Raw genomic sequence first — 19,303 nt, forward strand, 5'->3', positions numbered from 1 at the left:
AGGAACTGTATCACCAAGTTGGCATTTAGCTGCTTTGTGTCACAGCTATGAAGAACAAGGACAGGTGGGTCATTCTTTACTTTGTATCCTTCATACAGAGGAATCATATTCACAGTACTCCTGTGTTCTTAACACTGATGCTGCCCAAAATATTCCTAATTTGGGCTGATGATATTAACAGACAGCAGAACACTATTAGACAATACAAAACACAAAAATTAAAAAAAAAAATTTGGAGTTAAATATTATAATAGCTGACTTTTGCAAAATTGCTAAAATATTCTATCTTGGGGACTGTAGTTGATAGTATCCTTTTGTTTCAATACTAACATGAAATCCTTTAAATAGTAAATTTACAATAACAACTGAAGAATAAATAGCGAGCTTCTGTGCACTTCAGAGTTTAAAAAATATCAAGTAATTCCCCAAGTCTGCAATGTGCACAGTATACACCTTACCTTGTTGTAAACTGCCTTGAAGGTGATTAACAAAAGCAGCTAAGATCGTTGCCACATTCATAACTTGTGAGCATTGTGCTAGACCAAGCGTAAAAAGTTCATTCCAGCAGGCTTTTACTAATGATATGCTGTTATCCTGTCTATTGAAAAGCACAATAAGTTAATAAAACCAGCCATTTGCATTCACACATTTTTTTAAATCTGAAGAACACTTCATAAAACATTAATCTAATTCAATCATTACAACCAACACCAAAATGAAGTTCCGCATCATTTTACTTTGCATGCTAGAATTAAAATACCTTGTTTAAAGTGATTTTTGTAAAGCGATACATTTTTGTTTAAGTGACCTAAAAGGAGATAGATTTCTATTACAAAAGCAAGCTGAAGTTACAGTAAATGACAACTGTCACAGTGTACTCCACCATACTAGTTTTCTTAGGATTTGGGACAACATTTGTATGCATGGGCAAAAAAAGATTGCACTGTTCCTCTATTTAGACATAGAACAGACTCACGGGTTTTGGGGTTTTTTTCCACTTGAAAACTGACAAGTTGGTATAATTTTTTAATTAAAGATAGAGGTGACATGGAACATGTGTGATCAAGCTTCTGAGCTTCCTGGCTGCTACTGTCTGCATCCCTTTCAAGTTTGGAATAAGGTCTGAAATACAGACTTCAAAGTATAAATAGCAGTCATAAGGATTTATTTGCTGCAGCTTAAAATAAAAGATATCAATTCATATTCAGCCACTTTCATATTAGTAACCTAACTTTTAGTTATGCCAAGCAGCTCTAACTCACAGAGCTTAACAAGACCTCAGTACCTTAGAAAGCAAATCCCACCAGAAAGGAGCCAAATTCAGGTAAGACGTTTCAGTTTTAGCCAGTGAATACAAGTAATGGAAATTTAAAAGAAGTACAAGATCTATCAAAGAAGAAAAGCATATTAAAGCCAGGATTTCAACTACAAAAATACAGTGGAATGGATTTTTGAAGAATGCAGATATAATCTTCAGGAACAGTTCTGATGATTTAGTGCAATCCTAAGATGCCAAATGACTGGTGAACACAGAACCGTCCTTAACTGGACTACAAAGAGCTTACTGAGAGCACTATTTCCATTCTGATCAAGTTCTTGTTATGGTAGACTTGATACTGTACATGCAGCTTCTGCACATATTGGTCACATCTTTGTTCACCTCCTTTAACATAATCAGAGGGACTGTGCTGAGCACCATTGGAAATACGGTGTACTGGCTACTCCTCTGATTTGTGTGTGTAGATAAAAATATCAACTACAGCATCTTTATGGCTGATCAAAGTTACACCAGAACCAGTTCTTAAGTTTGCTTAAGCAGCCTCACAAAACTGTAACCAGCTTGTTACCAGCTTGGTGATGGTTTCAGTAGGAAACTCTCTTAAGAACAAAAATGCCCATGCAGGAAGATGAGCTAATCAATATCTGGCATTATTAACTACATCATTAGGTCAAAGGCAACTATCCTGCTGTGACTAAAGGAGAATGTTGCCTGAGGAGGAAACAACCTAGGTACAATTATCCATCTTCCTTACAAAATCATTACTCATCATGCTCCATGAATTTCTCTTCAGTTTAAAAGTGAAATGAGTCACTCTTCTGAAAGCCAAAATTATAGGATATAATGTACTCCAACTATAAAGGGTGCATTAATTTCAAATACATCTCTACTTGAAAATAGTTTGCATTTTAGGCGCTTCAAAGAGAAACTGAATTTATGTTATTTATATACTGTTGCCCATGATCTTGACTGGGTCTATAAATGCTATTACAGGTGAATATTAACACTATTATGGCAGCTTACTCCTCCACATTTTTTAAGCAGAAAAATATATTGTGAAGTAACAGATAAAAAGAGCAGGTGCAGATTTTTCTTGCTAAATCTTTTTGGCGAAAGAGGTCTTCTGTACTACATTTTATTTTTAAGAAGCAATTCCCATTTTTTATTAGAATACCAATTTGTGCTAATTTGCAGTTGTCTCTCTGTAACCAAAACCTTTTGACATAATGTACTATGTCTATTTGCTATGCATTTTGTAATTCTGCAGGTCAACAATTTCTACCAGAACAAAACATCATATTTAACTATTTTTTTACCCCTACTATTTTTTAACTTTATACAATATTCCTTTGTCCTTCTCCAATACAAAGGCTTAATTACACACAATGCAGTATCTTTCCTTAAAAAGTGTAGAATAATTTGGCTGAAGCATCTGAGTAAACATAAATGGTAATCACAGATCATCCTGCTTTTGACAGCTTGCCTAGAAAAGGGGACAATCCCCCATTTTAAATAAGGAATTCTCTTTTCTGCCACAGCCACAGGCTATTTTGATATTGAATTAAACAGAAACACTGAGATGAGAACAAACTATCATGATTTATTCGACCATTTGTGTCAGACCTGATACAGTATCTTTATTTGTATCTTCATAAAATTACTTCCGAATATAGGATAAATCAGTTTTTCCCATGTAGTTTGGACATTTTTGTTTTAATGATGATCAGCAATGGACTACAAAACTGAACCTAAGTGATACATTGAATTCTGATGGAGAAGCAGGATGCTATACAAACTATAAAAAGAACAGTTAGAATTACCTTTTGGTTACAGGAGCAAATTATTTTTGGCAAATCTTCTGAAACTAGACAACTTCATTCTGAATGTCTGCTGAATCTAGCAAACCATTTTCTTCATGTAGGTTATTAAAGGCAAGATTATTACTAGTAATTCACCTTATAAGGATAAAAATTTCAGACAGGAGCTTCTTTTTGGTGATTGCCTGATAAGCATCAGGATGAAGCACAGAGCTGTAGCTATTAAAAAGCTGATAGAAATTCCTATTTTCTCAAAATATTTAAGAAGCAGCAGTGTGAAGGTGTTTGATTGTTTTAAATCTACTCCTTTTTCTTACAAAACCCAACCAAGTCCTGAATTTGGACTCAAATTTGGAGTAGTTTTAATTCTGAAAATTTACCTTACAATTAAGATTTATAACAGGTTTAATTAGTAGTTTTATATTTTTACAAGTCCCTGAAGAAGCCAGCAAAATCCAGGAATTCAAAAGCACATGTACACAACGTAAGTGAATAAATGGAACACTTACCCCAAAGCTTGGAAAGATGGAATGGAACGTGCCCAGTGCATGGACAAGAAAAGCAACCTGGAGGCAGACTCACAAATATAGTGAACATTAAGATAATCAGGCATAGGAGAAGGCATGGTGAGCTGCAAAAAAGAAAAAAAAAAGAAAAAAAAGTAGGAAAAAAAGAAGAAAGTGTAAGAGTTCTTTTATTTTCTTCATAATACATTTAGGAAGAAATCAGTCTTTTGAGTTTCTTGTAAATGAAAAAATAAAATAAGTTATAATCCCAATAAAACTGAATGACTCCCTTTTGCATTATTAGTCACACCATTACACACTGTATGTTAAATAACTACACAGCAACAAAAAAGACAAAGTTTGATTCGTTCATGGAGATTCATGTCTGGGACAACTGGAAATGGAAAATCTCAAAACTCAACTTCCGAGACATTCTCAAAGAGTAAGAGAGAAGAATCATTTTAAGTGGAATGAAGTTGCTTACATTAGAGGAGTTACAACTCCTGGAGAGAGAGAGAGAGAGAGAGAATGTGTGTGTGAGAATCCTAGTTCACAAATAATCTTCTTTTATTTTACTTTTAATTAATATTTTACAAAGAAATACAAGAGAAATCTTTTTATGTTTGAGCAAAATACCTAATACACAGCTCCTCACAAGTCCAAAAAATATAACAAACATATATCAGAAAGGACCCTTCACAATAGTTAGTAAGTAAAATTAGTGATGTTACCTGCACATGTGAAGAAAGAGATTCGACCCAAAATAGCTTAGAACATGTAATTCTGTCTTCAGAAATTAATATTTTTTAATATAATGTTCTGGCTAATGCAGTTTTAAAGAAAATGCTGACATTTGCATTAGAGATGTTCATTGGAATGATCAAAACAGATGCTTGTAAAAGGGGTAAAGTTTAACCAAATGCCTGTTACTGAGTTTTCAGATGACCAAGCTTTTTGATATATCCATGAAAAATAAGGATATAAAAGATGAAAAAAAAAAGATAGAAGGAATTCCTGCAACCTTGTAAAATGAGAAATAAATCCAGAAAATATATGGCTAACTAACACAGCAACTGTATTTAAGTCAATTTCTAGCATGCTAAAATAGGGTATCTACAAAAACAAGAAAGTGACAGATTCACTTAAAGGTCTCAAAATCCAGCTGCAGATTGCATCAGATCCACCCATTCAAGTGAGAATGTGGATGCTGACTCTGCTTCATGCAAGGAAATGCTGACTCTGCTCCATGCAAATACTTTGTCTATGCAAATCCTTTTGTATGGCTTACCCAGTATTTTTAAGGTAAGTAACTATAAAATAACCAGTGCAGCTAAACCACTGCAGAGTGCAGGACTTTCACCCAAACAAAGAATTAAGCAGCGAACAAAAGCAGTTTATTAACTGGAAATTAATGCTAATACCTGAACAAATACTCCTCTAAGAAATTCAAAATAAAGCTTGGTCAGGTTATTATTGTACATCACTATGCCAAAACAGTTACAAACAGTCAACAGTAAGAAAGTATTCAGTACCCTGAATGCTACATGAGCATCACTGAGTAGTGGCCCCTCTATTTCCACGATGTTCATGCTTGTTTCTCCCCCAAGCAGCTGTGCACTGGTGTCAATGCTTTCAGAGTTCTGGCATGCTGCACTCTCTCCTGGATTTAGTGCTTTTGCAAGAGTATCAAATGCCCTGTAAGATCACAAACAAACAAAAAGAAAATTTAATTTTAGAGACCGTTTCAATTTAAAAGGAACCTGCACAAGTCTGAAACCTGTATATAGAAGTCTGTTTCAAAGAGTGAGATTTGGAAAATAAAAGGCAGCAGGCATGCTCTTCCTGACATTCCATCGAACTCTGAAACAAAAATTAGCAGCAGATCCTGTTTACACTAGTTGCCAACAAATTCACAGTTTTGACATATTGGTTGTGCTGCTGAATCACAGTTTGCTTTTCAGGATCTCTTTAGTGATGTTCACTGAGAGTGCTGGCATGAGTGTTTTGAGGACATGATCACTAGACTGCTGTTACAGTAACTTAGTACATATATAAATTTTACAGGCTTTATTGACATGAAGCACAAACAGAGTAAAATATTATTTTTTTTAAGTAATGAGTTGTAGTTAGATTTTTCAACTTAATTTGAAAAGACTGCTTCAAAATATGTAAGAGAAAGCACTCCCATGCTTTCAATACAACCCTTAGTACCCTCTGCTGCATGGCAGTGACTCTTGGCTGTCACAAGCACAAATTCCAGAGGGCAGATGTCAGGACAAGCACAGATGTATTACTCAGTATTTGGCTGCTTGATAACATGTGTTGTTTTTCTGCTCATGAATACACCTGAGAACTACAACTGACACACCTTCAATCAAAAATACAGACATCATCACTGCCTACAGACAGATGACATATCCTGGGAACAGCAACATTTCTATACAGTATTCAATGAAAAACTCATGCACTGAGGCCAGAAAACTTTACAAAAGCTGATGTATGTAGTGCTCATTCTCAATTTATAGACGTGTTTATTACCACAGAGTCTAAAATCACTGATTTAATTCCAAAATCTGGTATAGAACTTGGCCAGCTTCTCTACCCCCACACTCTCTCTAGCTACATGAATTCACTAACACGCTAAAAAAAAATAAAAATCTAGCTGTTTAACATGACTATGCACAACCAAATGAAATATCACAGGGAAAGAGCTGCTCACACTGCCTCAAGGCTTGGGATGGTCAATGCACTGCTTTTTGGGCCTCACTAGCCTGTGTACCTTGATGTATACACACCAGGGTGACTAGGGCATATGCAAGTGGACTATACAGACATACCTGGGCCATCTTCTGTCTCTGGTATGCACAAAGTTGGCACAAAAGGAAGGCATTCATGGCTCAGCTCTAGAAACTATACTATGGACTCCTGCTAGAAGATCTGAGTTTCAGGTCTTCCATAATTCACTCTGCAGTCTTAGGTAAAACAGGCAAACACAGCAGCTCAGTGACAGCTTTTAAAGAAACACCAGGATCTCTGCAGGGTTCTTCATGTGGCAGGGACAGAAATTTAAGAGAACAAGACTTCCCCTTTCCCCAAAAGGTACATGTCACATGCATCTGTCACTATCTTGTCTTTATTCTAGCACAGACTGAAGAGTGCTAGAAAAATAGTGTGGGCATGCACACTTGTTAACCATGTCTGTCCATGACACTTTCCTCCCAAGTCATTCTTCAATGTTACTTTCAAAGAAATCTTCTCCCTCCTATCTCATTAATTGCCAGTAGTAAGCCAGCAGAAGGCAGTAGCAGCTTTGCTTCCTCATGGCTCAGCAATGTGAGTCCTTTCCTACATAAAGCCCCACCATGAGCAAGGTCTGTAAGGTAAAACACCAGGAAAAGGAGAATCTAGAACAAAGCCTGCCTGGGAGCTATGAAAATCTAGCCCACAAAGTGAGAAAACGAGGCATAATCAACATTAAAATACATTGTATTGATATCCTTTGCTACAGATAATTTTGGTTCTCTTTTTGTCAGGCTCAGTCATCAACAGATATATAAGACTGCAGATAAACTGTAAAGAAATACTATCATGAAGCATTAGAGAACAAAGGACATAAAATTACAATATAAAAGCAATGAGTTGTTTGCAGCAAAACTGAAATAGTAACTACTGCAAGCAATGAATAAAATACATGAAAAGCATGGATGGATGAAATGTGCTCTCTGAAGTCCCTTAAACTCTTCTTCCTCAATAAACATCTGTGTCTGTTAGATCATGCTGGCATAGGGCCTGACAGGGAACTCAGTAATTCAGAGAAAATTTTTAGTTTCTCTTGGAATAACAACTTCCCTTTCACAGCAATATTTAACTAGCTATTAGGTATAGCTATTAGGTAACCTACTTGACAAGAGTATGTGTGTCAAGTCAGAGCTCTTTCAAGCTCTCTGGCTGAGAGACCCAGATGCCTTTTACAGACAGACTTTTAGAACTGAACAGAAACCCTGAAGTTGGTAAAAATAAGCATCTGGAAGTCCCAGCAAATGAAAGATTACTACATCTCTCTGAACAGCCATAGTACTGAATGATGGCTATCAGCACATGTAACAATATCACTTACACGGCATATTCTAACATTCTTTACTGAGGAGGACACAGCAAGGGCCCAAATCAGCATCTATAAGAAGTCAGACTGACTTTCTAAGCAGTATATAAAGAAAGGAACAGAAAAAAAGTAATCTGCTTGCAATTACACAAAGCAGTAGAGACCACAGGGGAAATCAGATTTTTCAGCCACTATATGCCCACCTTTTTCCCCTAAACAGATTTACTCCACACACACTTTCAGAACAGAATGTAAAATGTGGGTGGTGCGTAAAAGAATATTGCTGGGACAGCAGTCAGAATCTTGCATGAAATGACAACCAACAGGATTGTGACTGATGGAAAAACTCTGAATGTTCTGTATATACATCTTACACATATGATCACCACAGCAGCTCAGTTAAAACCAGTGCTGAACACAAGTTTGTAAGATACTTAGTGAATGCATTAATATTGGTAGTGAGAATTCTCTAACTTCTCTTGTTAGGAGGAAATTGCTTTTCAAGCTTTTAAGGTGATTAATAGTTACAGGCACTTAACACAGATGAGATCTCTTAAGAACAAGAACGAGTTTTCCAGGATGATGCAAAGTACTAAGACTACAGTACAAGACCTAACTAAGACCTACCTTAGCAAGGCCAACCAAAAGATAAGAAAATCAGCTGTAACATTTACACTGAAGTCAATTTCAAGTACAAACAACTAAAACGATTTATTTCTGTAATGGAATTTTTTTTTAATTGCACTTGGAAGAATCTTACAATATTTACCTTCTACATGAGCTTATGCTGATATTACTATTACTTTTAAAGCAGATAAATTTCCTACATTGTGATGATTTAACTAATTGTCTGGTCTGAATTGACAGAGACCTTGAAAAGGATAGTATTTTTAAGTGTAATATGCCTTACCTTGTAACATCACTACTAGCTTGTTCTTCTTGCTTGAGTTCAGATAATGATGCATCTCCATTACTCAAATTTTCAATCATGGATAGCTCTGTACTGCTTTGTGAGACGTCTTTGCATTTACTGAGATTTGCTAATGAAGTCACTACATTTGCCAGTGTACTTAAATCTCCTTGACATGCTTCTACCTAAAGGAAAAGAACAGCTTTTAATTCTCAGATAATTGGCAGCAGTAAACCTGCAAGAGAAGAGCCTAGCTTTCACATAAATGAAGAATAGAGCATATATAAAGATCTACCTGTAAGAAAACTGTTTGCAGTACATAAGTAACCACAATACAGCCATCAGACACTGCACTGCATCAAAAATATGGAATACTTTGACATTTACTTGTAAAAGTAATAGCTATCTATTTCTTTCAGAAAGAATACTACTGATGGTAAGCAAGTGCAGAAAGATTTCACATCTCTATGCACTCGTCTATCACCAGGAATATAAGACTGCTCTAGATTATATTTTTAGCATCTTCCTTCGCCATGTAAATGAGTCAGTAGTAACAGGGGAGGAGAATGAGAAGAAGGAATTAATGAAAAGTCACCTTTATAAACAAGCATAAAAAGAATTATGCTGTAGCCTTTTTGGTGTTTATGTCTTTGTTAAACTGCAAAGGAAAAAAGTGATTCAGTACTGTTTAGCAACTCAGAGAAGCAGTAAGATGTGTCCCACTCTATCCCAGCAAAAGAAAAGAAAAAAAAAGTACATTATTACAGACAAGTGTGCTGCTGCTAACACCAGACAGAACAAGCAAAGCAAAATACATGAAAACAGCATGAGGGTGCCATTGGTCACTCTTCACACAGGGTACCATTTGTTGTCACTCACCCCTAAAACAGGGCACCAATCAGACAGTGGTCACACGACTGACACCAGTGCCAGTCCCTTGTTATCTAAAAACTTCCCCTGATTGACAGAGGACTCAAAAGATTAGCACCAAAGATGGTAGAAAGCATCAGCAGTTTATTAAAGCCTTCACACCTTCTCTCTGTTACAATCCCACAAGCAGCACCAGGCAATACAGACCCCTTCCTCTCACAGCACAACCTGCTAGTTCTAACACCACCTCTCTCCTCCTAACTCTTTACATCTTTTCTCTCACATGCATAACACCTGCCTGCCCTTTTACTCTTTTGTGATTGGTCAATACACATCAGCATTCCATGCTGCTTCTCCTTCAGTGCTGTTTACCTGTCTTACACAGCTGCAACTTATCAGGAGCAAGACTGCAGCACTATCTCCATTCTCGCACATGAGGTAATTGAATATCAGCTAGAAAAACACAAATACTGTGCCATATGTGAAGAAGCTACCACATGACTTTAGTGGATCAGTAAGTGCAACAAAATGGAAACAAAGGAAAAATAGATCATAAATAAAATTGTTGATGAGATAAATCTTATCAGCTTTGCCAAAAAAATAGTGATTCAGGAGAAAAACATATCCAACCGTATTTACACATGGCACTGTGATAGTGTGTAAAAGTGCCATAAGAAGTTGTGAACGCTTCACTTCATTTGTACAAAAGAGCAGGGCAAGTGTCAGGATTATCCCAAAACAAAAATTAAAACAATACTGCCCTTAAGGCTCCTAAAAATGTGAAGGAATGGCATTTACTTTGTTGTGTTTTCAGTGTTTTTACTGTGTGATGCTAAGAGGATTCTTGTAAAGAGAAGGCATTTGTAACAGTGGTGAATGTTGTAAAGGAGTGTTTTAAAAATTAATTTAACCAAATAGAACACCCTTCTCTCCTTACATATATATACCATTACAGCAATTAGCTCTACTTGTTATATCAGTCATATCATCACATACCTTATCTGGAGTCATCAGCACAGTAGGTTCACTTTTTATTGCAGACGGATGAATGTTAACAAACATTCCTGATTCCAGTAAACCCGTTGATCTGACAGAAAACAGCACAGGTTTTAATTTTGATTAATTTTAAAATTCAGTAATTTTTTTTTCTAGAAGATAGAGATAGCCACTTCTGAATACAATTTACATACCTTGCTGTTTCATTGTCTGTTACAAAAGTTGGGGTTGCAGCTAATGGGCTACGGAGATCTTTCCGAATGTAGATCTTTTCTGTAGAAGCTGCACAGTTCGAAGATTTTTCTCTTGACACTTCAATAGGTTTCCTCTCACACTGTACAGCTACAGAAATAATATCCAACTGTTAAATCACCCTGAATTACAGAATAAGAAATAATACTTTCTTCTTTATTTAATATTTGTTTTTAATAATAATCCTGAAAATAGCTAATATATATATATTAAATATATCCCATAACTACAAGCTAACAAGTTGGATAAAACCAGCACACCAACTTGATGAGTTCTAAGTGAAATGATGTAGTAGTCAAAGTCTGAGATGGAACATATTGCAACATTTTAAAGATAAAATTAAGGGAGACATCCCCTCATTTTTATCTTGAATCAAAGTGGCAGCTTAAAGTTTCGCATTCTCTCAGTTTCACTATCTCACACTCTCACTTCCTTTGTAAAGGACTCATGGTATGTTTTTCCATGGACTGCGGGTCTGTGTTGAACCCATATAACTTCATCCACTTAATGAAGCTTCTCAGGTTAGGACCTCAGACAATACAGAGGGAAAGGCACATTCACAAAGTTGAGTTCAGACCATTTAAGATAAATTTGGGCAAGACCCTGGCTCACAGTCACTGACTTCAGAGAATAAGTGGATTTTTTAATTTGAATGACTCAGTGAAACAAGGTGGAATGAACTGGGGCTTTAGCCCACAAATATATCATCTTGGTTTGAACATTAAAATAAAACTTACAGTATTACCCTCTATAGGGAGAATGTGGAAATGTGAAAAATGTGTAACTTCAGATAAAAAATTAAAAACCTTTCAAGATAGCAGTAGACTGTGATGCTATTCAAATTGTCACACTGATAAGCATCTTAAACCCCCTATGTTGTAATTTTAAGTATTGACAATGCTGTTGAAGTCAGCCTGCAACCCACAAATAGTGCTTTAAAGGGTGGGAGATGGAGGCAAGTATTTAATCTTCCTTTGTAAATGCTGTGCTCAGTATCTCTCACTTTGCTGAGAAAAGGCCAAGGCTTCTTCAAGGGACAAATAACCCCCACTGAGGGAGCTACAGTCCAAGACCATGTTAAGTTTTCTTTCCTTTCCTTTCTCCACCCCACTGAGGAACGAGACTTCTTATCACCAAACAGTCCTCTCTCCCACTCACTATTCCCCCATGACCCAGAGATTATTTTCCTGCCTTCTGATCCCTAAGCCAAGTGATTTTGTTCTGCTTAAAAACTCTTCTGTGGAGGGGCCTTTTCTTACTTACTGCCAGCTGAACTAGAGGGTAAAGATCCACTTTCACTGCCCCAGCTTTTCCTCCCTTTCTGAATTAATTTCCTCTGTGTTAGTGATTTCTGCTGACAGAGGCAGGGCTGTAAGGAGGAAATGTCCACAGAAGTTCAAGAGGGTCAGTAAAGTAAGTGCAGGATGACAGAGAGCAGAGAACAAGACCAATACTGTATGTACTACAACAGTGTTACAGTATTAGGTCTGAAGAATTTGTGTTTTGTGTGATTTTCTGTGTATTTACTATTCTGATACTGCTGTGATATTGCACTACCACTACATCTAATGTATGGAAAGCTAGAGAGGAACTTGGAATTTGCAGGCATCAGTAACAACCGAACTTTAGGTCACTACAGATCTCTGCCTTGTGAATAACTCTCTGCAGAGCTTTGCCAAAAGTGAACAGCAATCTCAGTTGTGGAAAAACTGAAAGGAGAGTTCAAAAAGTTCAGTAACTTAACTTGAACTGCACAAAAAAATGCAGACATGTTTGATATTTGCCACATAGGAGTAACAATTCATTCCCTTTCATCCTGTGGGATGGAGCTCATTAGGCTTTTAAAGCAAACACCTGAAAGCATTTAACATTGTGATACACCAAACTTCCTTAAAAGGAAAAAATACAACGATTTAAAAATCTGTAACCAAGATAACAATTTGTATCTATACAAAGCATATCTTCTGTAGCACAAAGCAGCTGGCAGGTGCAGCAGTTTGCTCCTATTCAGACTTACAATCCTGTTTCATGCCAAAGGCGATGCATCTCTGCAGCCTACAGTACTGGCAGCGATTCCGGTGGTGCTTGTTAATGACGCAGTCCTTCGTTCCCCGGCACGAATAAACCAAATTCTTCCGTATGCTCCTTTTAAAGAATCCTTTGCATCCCTCACAGGTCACTGCTCCATAATGACGCCCTAGTTCCAAAGCAACAGAAAATGTGACATTAATTTTACAGTATCATATTCATTTTATGGACTTGACATTTATTAAAGACAAAGTATTAGCTATTTTACCCAGAAAAGGAACACTTGTTTTTCCCATTGCAGATCTTAAAATATACTGGGGCTATAAAACATAAAAAAGCAAGAACTATTTTTCCAGTTCAAAGCTCTTAAACAAGATTTTACAAACAAGCAAGTTGCTTATCAAATTATTTCCTTATCTGTTGACAGCAGTGTTAAAAAAGACTAAGAAAACAGGTCAGTAAGAACATAGCAAAAAAAATTAATTTATAGATTCCTCTAGTGATTTTCCTGTGAGTTCTCATTACAATTTCAGCTGTTGAAATTGTATGCCTTAAATCTAATGCAACAATGGAAAGTGCAAACATGGCATTGACAGCATGAGGCAATCACTGCAAAGCTTTATTTTCACCTTTCATTTTCCTAAAAGGGTAATGGTATGTCCATAGTTCTTGCAGTAAAGCATCAATGAAAGAATAATCTAAAAGAATTACAATATTTTTTTTGAAGACCAGTTCTGCAAGTTTTCTACATAATACAAAAAATTCTAGAATATACTACAAAAAGTAAGATTTTATTTTTAGAAGTAAATTATTTTGATTTTGCATTAAATAGAAAGACTAATAAAAAGGATTGATGAAGGCATGCTGGCCATTACAACAATTTTAATTTATGAATCCTTGAAATACATATGGCACATTACAAAATAAATCACAAATGTAACCTAATTTAGGAGAAAACATTTTAAGGCTCTTTCCTGAAATTTCTAGAAATTCTGACAGGTTTTCTAGATTCCTCTATGACAACCTTTTTACCACTACTAAAATGTGAAATTTCAAAAGCATCATATGTATTAAAAGAATATTGTCTGAAATATTTTAGTAGCAGCTGGATAATGAATATTCATTCTGCAAAGTAGCAGGGCTGCTTTTTCACTTACTCTTTTGATGTAGCTTCTTGGATTCCAGCTTGGAAGTATCTGCAAAGCAGTTTTCATGACAGTGCCTGTCACATGGGAGGCTCCCCAAAACCTGCAGCTGCTCAGAGGAACATGGCACTGTCCCCAGAGTCACTACCACTGCCCAATATTCCAAGGCCAGCACAGGAGGAAAACCTCCTTGGATCTCCAGCCCCTCAAGAGAGACTCCAGCCCTCCTCTGGGGAGTCAGAGAAGTTTTAACAATTAGAACATACCAAACAGATCTTTGCCTTAAGTTTGGCAGAAATTTCCTTGAGATGGATGAGGCCTGACAAGTATTTAGAGCTCTAGCAACCGTATTTTTTATGTAAAACTTTGCCAATTTTTTGAAAAAAATATTTAATACGTTTTACTTTCTAGCGAGTTTGCTCCCTGCTGAAGGGAGACCTCACAGTGGTCTGCAGGTTCCTCACAAGAGGAAATGGACAAGCAGGCACTGACTACTGCCTCCAGAGCCAGGACCCAAGGGAATGGCACAAAGCTGGTCAGGGAGATTTTAGGTTATATTTTAGGAAAAAGGTTCTTCACCCAGAGGGTGACTGGGCACTGGAACAGCTCCCCAGGGAAGTGGTCACAGCACCAGCCTGGCAGAGCTCAAGAAGAGTTTGGACAAGGCTCTCAAGCACAGGGTGTGACTCTTGGGGTGTCCTGTGCAGGGCCAAGGGTTGGACGTCAGTGACCCTTGAGGGTCCCTTCCAGCTCAGGATATTCTATGAAAAACAACAATAAATTCTATCCATGGATACTAGAGTACCACTTAGTGAAATTCTCCACTGCATGTATAGAAATTTATACATGTATATGCAGGCAAACTGTTATACAGCTTCAGAAGAATTTTAAACTGCCTTTATAAAATTGCACCACCTTAAAAAAAAGAGAGAAAAAACCAAATACCTGATGCTTTGTCTCCACACACAACACACAGATCAAACACTTTATTTAGGCCCTGTTCATTGGGGGAGTTGTCCGTTAAAATCTGAAAAAAAAGTGTGAAATAATTTAATTTTTATTTTTCTCACCATTTAGAAATAATAAATATATCTCATGCTCGTGTTTTTTGTCTAAGATAGGGGACTAAATCTACAAAGTATCATGTTTTCTTGATTACATCTAATACTGCCATGCCACTGTGCTCCCTTTCAGGAGGGAACAAGAGTTTTACTTGTAATGCTTTTGAGAAGAATTCAAGATCTCATTTCTCTAAATTCTACTTTTGCAAAATGGACTGACATTTTAAAAAACTTTCAGCATCTGCATACTCTTACCATTTGTTCAATTTTATATTTATATACTAGTGGTTCATTGATAGTACAAAAGAGATAGAAGCACTGAACAGACAGAACAAAAAAAAGTCCTTGCAAAGGCTACTAGACCTACACAGAGGTTTATTACCTTCTTTTTTTTATAATACACAAAATATGGACCAAAAGGAAATGTACTCTGGACACAACCTTTAATTTCCAACCGGTATATAGCTTGGCTTTCAGTTACAGTTTGACATTATTAAAATATTCTTGTCTTGTCTCAGTCATTTATCTCTGGCACCTGCAAAACTTTGTTAAGCCCATAATTTTAGAATCCCAGTACTACAGGGCAGGCACCAGAACATTTCACTTAATCTTTGAAAACTATCCCACCACAACATAAATAAAGCACAGAAAAAAATCCATTTAAAAAAGGAACATAGAAATCACAAGTAACAACCAAACATCATCTTGACATAGAAAAGAAAAAAATGTTCCTCTCATTCAAAAGAGAATATAGTTTAGAAGCTTTAAGACTTTTTAACTTCTACTGTGCCTTAAAGGGAAGCCAGACTCCACATTCTTGCTTTGCATGTTCAGAACAGCACCTCTGATAAAAAGGGAAGTAACCAAAACAGAAAGTACTCTCTCCTCCAGAGAGAAAATTTGGAAATTGTGTTTTTTAGAGTTTGGAACATAGTACAGACGATGTATGTAGGAAAGTTTAACAAGCATACTTCTTTCTAGTTAGCCTTGTTACCAATACAGTCTCTGAGATTCATCTAGTATGTTTTCTTTAAAAAAGCACCAACTTCTTAAGAAAAATAAGATGAGTTAAGAGAATATTAACCTATTGATCCATCCAAATGTCCAGTATTAACATTATGTATTTTCATGATATTATAGAAAATATAAATTCTAAGTCCTTCCATAAATTAAAGCTGCACTGAAATGGGAAGTTCCACATAAGGAAGGACTACAGAATCGGCCCATGAGGAGATAAAAATCCCAGACTCAGAGAACTTATTAACTGACCTTGAACATGAAGAATAAAAATTTACTATTAATATGAAAAGGAGCCACCGAAGTTAAAATAGATGATGGGAGAAAGGGTCTTGCCAAATGAGTCAATGTAAAGATAAGGTGCAATAACAGAGAGGTTTTTGGCAGAACAAACAAATGGGCATTTCAAGTGAAGGCTACAGAAGAAGAAGAAGAAGAAAACAGGTGAAATTGGAGATGGAAAGATCATTTGAGGGAGAAAATACAAAAGATCCCAAAGGGATGCAGGTGAATGGCAAATGAATGGTACTCTGTATTTCATGGGATTTTAAATGAACAGAGGAAATCTCTACCCATATATATCCGAGGACAACAGAACAATTTAACTGGGGTGACAGAATACCCTGTTGCTTCTCAAACTGATCTATTTTGCCCAAGTGATACAATCAGAACTACAGCTTTCAATTTTTTTTACAGATTTCCTCTTTTCCTGAATTTTGCCTTATAAACCAGTGTGGCATACTTCTCATCTCTTAAGTTGTCTTTGAAAATAATTTTTATGTGGACTACTCATATCCCACTAGTTTATATTTTTGTTGAGGCTTACCTAAAATACAAAGTGTATGATAACACTAAGCATGCTTCAGTGCCTCTCAACAGGATTGGCTTTTGCTACCGGTCCCATATTCACAGTAATCAAATTCTTTGGAGCAAGGACCTAGGGTGTCCATTTACAAAGAACTGTGAATTCCAAAAATAGTAATATTATGTAATACAGAGATTCTTTCAAGCTTACACAATGTGTAGGTAGTGAATCAGTGGACTGGTTCACAGAAGAGCACAAACTGGACAGTTAAAGAGTCTGCAGCTGAAAAGAGATTGCTTGAAAGAGGATTTTGTAGTGATCTATAAACCCTTACACAAATCCTTAATAGTATCTTCTAGTGCAAGAGACACCTAATTAAACAATTCTCTCAGATGGTCAAATAATTTAACGTGTTCTTGGCACACCATAGGATATTATACAGAATAAAGCTTACATGATCTATATAAATACCAAAAAAAGGTTGTTTAATAGCAGCTATCAAATATGATGGTCTAACTGCAGTCTCCAAATCAGGAGGCTCCTCTGTATCATCAGCTAATGGAAGTAAAAGGATATGCTCAAAAAGATCATTATTTACTTGGCCATCTTTTAACATTTTTCCTTAAGCAGCTGTTTATGGTCACAACGTTTAAGTGTTTGATCTGGCACTAAATGGACTGCAGCTATCTGAATGCAGCCTGGGACTAAATGGACTGCAGCTATCTGAATGCAGTCTGGGACTAAATGGACTGCAGCTATCTGAATGCAGTCTGGGACTAAATGGACTGCAGCTATCTGAATGCAGTCTGGCCCACCACGGATGTACTGTAACAGCAGCAGCAACGTGTCTGGGTGGAACACATGCAGTACTGTACTGCAGCTGCATGCAGTATCCTCCTACTTCATGCTGAAGCAGGTCACATCTCCCAGCTCTCCTTGCAAGTTTCTGACACTCTTCACATCAGTGCCAAGCCATCCCTGCCAGGCTGGGACAGAAAGCCTGGAAGTTGGAAGGGTGGCAACTAAAGAAATGGCACATACAATGTGCATGGAGTAAGGTACACTGGGGACCAGCTAAGGGAGCTACAACCCTGCCTAGCTACAATATCACATTAGTAAACACAAAAGCATTAGTGTTATTTCCTCACCCCCATGGAGTCATGTATTGCCCCACTAAATAGTCTGAGCACTGCTGTGGACTACAATTCACACAGCTGAACAGCAGTTGCAACAGCGTGCAAAAAGGGAAACCAGCAAAGGGAAATGTTAAGAGAGAAGGACAATGGAGAAAAGTGAATGTTTTTCAACAATACATGAAAACAGATGGAGAGTTAACGAGGAGAAATAAAGGACTGTTGGCATGGCAGAATCTGGAAATGACAATAAAAATAACTGTATTTTTCCTAATGTCATGAGCCAACATATAAATTTTAAAAGCAAGAAATTTACTAAAAAAAGTTTTTTCATAATTTTTAAATATCCACAGTGAGTCGTAGTGCAAGGAAAATTATACTTAAAAAAAAAAAAAAAAAACAAAAAGGAGAACCCAGACAGACTTATTTGGAAATAAAACATCTTTTCTTATCCCATTTGAATGAAAAATATGAAATAAAGTGGATTATCTACCTGGATGTGTTGTGCAGATATATCAGGGGATGCAAAAAACAGTTGGTTGACACCTGCAGCATCTGGAGTTGCTAGGATAACTTTTCCTGGAGTGGAATCTTGTCTGGCAAGGATCACCTTGCTTGGGGTAGAGCCATCATGATTTGTTAAGATGAACTGCTTGCCTGCTGAGCTCTGATCAAGTGATGTAACAATCTGAATCTTCTGGCCCGTCTGCTGATCTGTGACAATCTAATAATACATTTATCTCAATTGTTATGGTGATTTAACCTTTTGGACCCAATCCGGGCACTTGAAGAAAATGGGATTTTGCCTTTCACATTCGAGAAGCAGGATCATCTTCCCCTCCATCACACAAGAGTGAATTAAACTCAGGCAAAAACCTGGATTTTCACTGTATTTGAAACACATTTCAATCAAGGTGTTTGAAGTCAAACCTGAGTTTGTACTCAATTTTTACAACTGACACGTGTTTTTACAACACTACTGAAACTCCTGACAATTCTAACATCCAGAACTCAAGGCATGTCTGTAGCTGAGCCCTAAGACCCATCAGGTTATAAGAAATAATAAATCTTGAATTCGCTGCTCTCTACATGAAGTGTCTGCAGCACCTCCAAGGTTTGGTTACTTAACATGGAACTTCTTAAAACCACAACGTAGATGTCCAAGTGAAAAAAGTAAGCAGCAAACAGCAGGAAAAGCAATTATATTGTTGCACCTATATACACATTTTAGGCTTCATTTTGTGGGGACCTTTTTTTACATATACATTTCTAAATAAATCAGTGAAACAGAATCTCCTTCCCTGCCTTTTTTTCTTTCTTTTTTTAAGGAAAAAGAACAGATCTACGGGGTGGTTTTTCCCATTTTATCCCTGTTTTCAAGC

At 36.7% G+C, this 19,303-nt stretch overlaps 1 protein-coding gene across 4 annotated transcripts in view; it reads right to left on the minus strand.

The window, feature by feature from the left end:
- The window catches only part of NR2C1 (nuclear receptor subfamily 2 group C member 1), a 47,233-nt gene that overhangs the window by 5,860 nt on the left and 22,070 nt on the right, over positions 1–19,303 (minus strand). For 3 of the 4 annotated variants that reach the window (XM_054277492.1, XM_054277486.1, XM_054277501.1), the window contains 9 exons: positions 18,415–18,645; positions 14,851–14,932; positions 12,750–12,929; positions 10,675–10,822; positions 10,481–10,571; positions 8,615–8,799; positions 5,135–5,297; positions 3,606–3,727; positions 459–598 (listed from right to left, as the gene is read on the minus strand). In XM_054277492.1, coding sequence (XP_054133467.1) covers positions 459–598; positions 3,606–3,727; positions 5,135–5,297; positions 8,615–8,799; positions 10,481–10,571; positions 10,675–10,822; positions 12,750–12,929; positions 14,851–14,932; positions 18,415–18,645 — 1,342 coding nt within the window. The remainder of the gene's footprint in view (positions 1–458; positions 599–3,605; positions 3,728–5,134; positions 5,298–8,614; positions 8,800–10,480; positions 10,572–10,674; positions 10,823–12,749; positions 12,930–14,850; positions 14,933–18,414; positions 18,646–19,303) is intronic. The other variant, XM_054277509.1, reaches the window with a different exon arrangement.

This window comes from Melozone crissalis, unplaced genomic scaffold (assembly GCF_028551555.1).
Source record: "Melozone crissalis strain CALT ecotype California unplaced genomic scaffold, PUWL_Pcris_2 ptg000004l_1, whole genome shotgun sequence".
Lineage (NCBI taxonomy): Eukaryota > Metazoa > Chordata > Aves > Passeriformes > Passerellidae > Melozone > Melozone crissalis.